Source organism: Anopheles bellator, chromosome 2 (assembly GCF_943735745.2).
Source record: "Anopheles bellator chromosome 2, idAnoBellAS_SP24_06.2, whole genome shotgun sequence".
In the NCBI taxonomy this organism is placed as follows: Eukaryota; Metazoa; Arthropoda; class Insecta; order Diptera; family Culicidae; genus Anopheles; species Anopheles bellator.
In genome coordinates, this window is record NC_071286.1 from 79667407 (window position 1) to 79672330 (window position 4924).

Sequence of the window (4924 nt, forward strand, 5' to 3'; positions counted from 1 at the left end):
TCTCACGATCTTCGGACGCCGTGTCGTGCCGGGAACGTCAAACAAAATAAATATATTGATCCCTTTCTCCCTCTCTCTTTCTTTCTTCTCTTTAGAGCTACAAACACGTCTTCGAAACAGGGAACAGTCGCGGCCGCGAGTACTACTACTACCAGCGCCAGCACCGGCGGCAGGAGCAGCCAGTACCGCGGCATCAGTTCTCATGGGCCACCGTGGCGGAAAATTGCCGCCGCGATGTCCACACTTACCAACAGCGTCAGCAACAACAATAATAACAACAACAACAATAACCACCTCCAGCACCACCACAGCAGTGTTATCAGCAGCAACAACAACATTCAGCAGCAGCAACATTTGTCCTCCCCGCAAGGGACGACGCCAGCAGCAGCCTCCTCATCACATCAAGCATTCCTCAATTCGGCGCCGTCCGCGTCTAGCATCAACAATAACAATACGACTAGCTCCGACAGCAACATTATCAACAACAACCACAACAGCAGCAGCAGCAGCCACCCAACGGCGACTCCGGCCGCGCCTTCCAGTGGTGGCGTCGTCGGTGGCATCCTTGGCGTGCGGGAAGTCAGCGCGAAGCTGTTTCTCCCGTTCGCCCGCACGATGATGTCCTCGTCGTCGTCGTCCTCGCACGCCGCCGCTGCCGCCGCCAACGCCACGGACACAGCCGCCGGCCCGATGGATACGACGGCCGGCGGCGTTGGCTCAACGGTGGCGATGGCCGGTAACGGCGGCACCGGAGGTACGTCGTCGTCGTCGGGACGCCACCAGCACCAGCTGGTCGTGCCGGAAGCACTGAACGTGGTGCTGCACGGTTACCAGCGCAAGCTGAAGACGAACAAGAAGAAGTACTTCGTCGTGTACGGGGACACGCCGGAAAAGTTCGCCCGGCTCGAGTACTTTGACAGTGAGAAAAAGTTCAAGCAATCGTTCGCGAAGGGTGTCGGTGCGGGTGGTGAGGGTGGCGGCGGCGGTGGGCCGGCCGCGAAGCGGAGCATCGTGCTGCGGAGCTGCTTCAACATCAACAAGCGGCACGACACGAAGAAGCACATCATCGCCCTGTTCACGAAGGACGACTGCTTCTGCATCGTGTTCGAGAGCGAGGACGAGCTCAACCGGTGGCTGCGCACGCTGCTGCGGTTGCAGCGCGGCGAGGAGTCGGAAGGCGACCCCCCGAGGCCCACATTCGGTGAGTGCCGTAAGAAGTTCGGCTCGCAAGATGTTTTCTACGCTCCACGCCGTTCCCCGGTTCCGGTCCGGGGGTTGGTCGTTCTTCGATCATTATTCGTCAAAATTTACAAATTGATCGAAGCCAATCCTGTCCGGCTTGGCGCTGTTAGTTGAGGAGATTAAAAACAAACTGATTCTCGGATTTAAAAACATGATCGAATCGTTATCCTGGTCGTCGCATAGTTTGGCTATCGGTTTTAAACAGCGGCTTCTCGGTCGGTTTAAGGATAATGCAATAATTCACGAGAAAATTCCGCTTTTGATGGCATTATGAATCGTTTACCCTTTTCCCTTTTCGCCGAATCTGCGTTTGGTGCGGTTTTCTACTGACGTCAGTGAGCCGCACAACTTTTCCGAAGAACACAATGCGCGATTAATTGTTTCAACGAGATGTGCATTGCTTCGGAACACATTTCGATCTGGGGTGGTTGTGGGGTTTTATGTTGTTTTGCTCGCCGCGAATTCGTGGGAATTGACCGCCAATTTCATGGTTTATTTGTGCGAGAGCGCGCGTGTTTATTGCCGCGCGAAAAGACATTGTGTATGCCGATTTCGCGAATTACGCCACATCCGGCTACCGGCTTGTGATGATGTGTTTGTTCACTCGTGTAGGCCACCCGAGAGGAGATTTCGTCGGGCATCACTTATCAGGAAGTTATCTAAGCTATCAAGTACTCGTAATTGTCTCCGATGCTCTAACTTCCATCGTTCAATTCAATTTGGAGATTTGGTACCGGGAACAAGGCTTTTGTCAGCAGTTACAAATGGTTTAAAATGCCCAAAGGTTCAGAAAAAATCATTGCCTACAGAACCGGTCTAGAACCGATTTAAATCGGTTCAAGAACCGCGATCGAAAATTGAATCCTGAACCAGTTCAGAACACAGTCACCTTCTTTCCCAATGATCCCCAGTAGACGATGGTTACAATCGTCGAGAGATGGTTTGTGTTGTGTATAGCCGAGGGGCATCATTATTCTCCCTTTCGGAGAAATTTTCTTTTTCCAAGAGACCTCAAATCCTAAATTCTCTACCACCAGTGAAGCATTTTTAATTTCAAGGAATGAAAAGCGAGAATCGAGAACAAATTTTTTCGAAAAAAAAAGAACCGGTTGTTCGAGTGTAAGATCTATCCATAGCTAAAGGGCATCGCTTACCGTTCAACTTTTAATCAGAAAGGTACGAATAGATTAACCTTCCGCCTACGGAAGAGATTTGCAAAAAATGCTCATCTTTTCCATTTCGTTCGCATTCATTCAAGAAGAGCGCCGCAAGAGTGAAGCTCCCGTTCAAGGTATGCTTTAAACTTCAGTCCTAAAGATCACCGATGATTGGTAATAAATGGGGATACTTTTCGCGCACATGCGGATAAGGCCAATTGGTAGAGTTGACCTTCAGAAATTTCGTTTGCCGGCTTTTGGATCATATTTAAGATTTGCATTTGTCTAGCAAAAGAATAGAAGCCCTCGAATGGTCCGGGATGGTTAACACTTTGACCAGCTGAGGATTGTTCTATCCAAACCAGAGGTCTTGCTGAGCAAGACTATCACTTAGCGCGATGGAAGATTTGCTCATGAATTTTCATTGCTACACGCGTTAACTTTACAAACACCATCGGCGTCGTCGTCACTTTTCTCTGTCGGTCTCAATTTTGGCGCCGGAAAATGGTGCCCACCCAGAAGTTGGGCGTGTTGGTCAAACGGAGGTTCAAATGGTTCGTTGACGGTTCCGGTTCCGGGCTGGGACTGAGGCGCTCGTCGTTGTCTGTAAATTGAAACAGATGTCCAACATATTATCTGGCCGGCCTTTCTTTTAGATGGACCAGTGTCCGGTCCATGGCTCTGGCGATCATCGGGTCCGATAAGATATGGTTTTAAATGAAATACTTTGTCTTTATGGGTTTGACTCGTCATTTGGTCTGTCGTATCTCAATTCACATCTCATTTTCTTCCATTGGCGTCGGAAAGAATGGTTTTTGTTTTGAATATTTCTCATTGGCTTTTTTATGGCCTTTCTCAGTGAAACCGTGTTTCTACATTTCATCCGAAGACTAAAGAGAATGGAAAAAATGTCCAACATCAGTCAAATCAATTAGAGATGAACGAAACAAGAAAAACTTAGCTCAAAGGATATTCGAGAGCCAAAAAAAGGACGTCACGTCCCCCAAAAGTTAGGATCTCCGCCCGAAACTTCGAAGAAAGCACCCCACGACGGGTTGATAGTCTAATGCGGATGAAGTTTAGTCTTTTTCGTTCTCTCTCTGCCGTGGTGTTCTAGAAGCATAGTCGCACCGCACCGGGTTCTGGCCCTCGAGTACTGCTTCTTAGCATGCACCAACACGGACCGCAACAACAAGCGAGGCGAGGCAAGGCGAGGCGTCTCTAACGCATTGCGCGAATTCTGCGACGCCGGAGTTCGTGACTTTCATCCACAACACAAACATACCGGTGATCGGGGTGCTGTCCCTTCGGGGGGTGGCGGGGCCAAATGTTCAGGTCGAGAGAGAGGTAGGCTTCATTCGCCCCGTCTGACCGGAATCGAACCCCTGCACCCGATCGGTTTTTGTCCCCGAGGCCGACCAGGAAATCAACATTAAACGCCGAATCGACGTCAAAGCGACGCAGGCGACGACGTGTCTTTTTCACTGGAGATCCTTTTCCCGGGGTTTTCCGGTTATACGAACTCAAAAGGAGCGTTTTTCGGTACCAAACCCTCTAATCGCTTATGCGTCCCCTGGCGTCCTTCTTCGGATTTTTTTAAGGTCATGTGGGAATGCCGCACCAAGACCGTCCCATGCAGCATATCGTGTTGGTGCATGTCTCTTTTTTGCGAGCAGATTTTCAATTATTCATCTTTATTTGGCAAACTTTGAACTGTTTTTCCATATTAAAATCATCTCTTCCATTCGGTGTGATCTTTTATTAGCAAAGCCCATCGTTCCGATTCGGTCCTTCCTGGAAATATGTTTTTAAAAATGAATTCACCATAAGCATTCTCCGGTGATCCATTTGTGGCACGCTTACTAATCGCCCGGACCACCCATTCTGAGACTATTATGCTGGCCGCGTTTCCTCCGGTATGTTGCGGGGCTGCGGTTTTTGCGATTTCCCTTTCCGATCACCTTTTCCCCCATCTCAGAACTGGAGAGATGTGCCCCGCCACCTTCACGGGGTCGGGGTCTGGTCGGTTCGTGGAAGTCGTGACTTTTGATGACGCAAAACCTTGCGATGACGACGGCGCAGCAACGCGGGGAAGCATCAGCAAAGAGTTACGATGCGAGATGCGTACGCGCTTCAAATCCCGTTGCCGCCCGGAAGGTTCTGATTATTATTTCTGAGGAACACCGACCGGGGCACAGCGAGCATAAAATGGACCAACAGCCAATGGAGAAGAACTTAGCATTTTATTGAAATGTCGGCCACACGTGGAACTGGCGCGACGGTAACGACACGCCGGAGGCGCGCAACACAGACAGAGACCGGGTTTTGCATAAATATGCGCTAAACGGTCATTTCTCGGCCCCATTTCTCGGACCACGCATTACGTGGTCGCTGGGCCGGGGCTGGCATTCCCCAGGTCTGGTTGTAGTTGTGCGGAAAGCAGAGAAAGTTTCAGATTCACAGACAGAGGAGACAGTAAGAGAGAGAGAGAGAGAGAGAGAGAGAGAGAGAGAGAGAGAGAGAGA

The 4924-nt window shown here is 50.2% G+C and overlaps 1 protein-coding gene across 1 annotated transcript in view; it reads left to right on the top strand.

Annotated features, from left to right (window-relative positions):
• The first annotated feature begins 234 nt into the window (after nt 1-234).
• The window catches only part of LOC131208146 (mucin-19), a 114767-nt gene continuing 110077 nt past the window's right edge, over nt 235-4924 (top strand). Inside the window, exon 1 of the mRNA XM_058200795.1 lies at nt 235-1201. Coding sequence (XP_058056778.1) covers nt 235-1201 — 967 coding nt within the window. The remainder of the gene's footprint in view (nt 1202-4924) is intronic.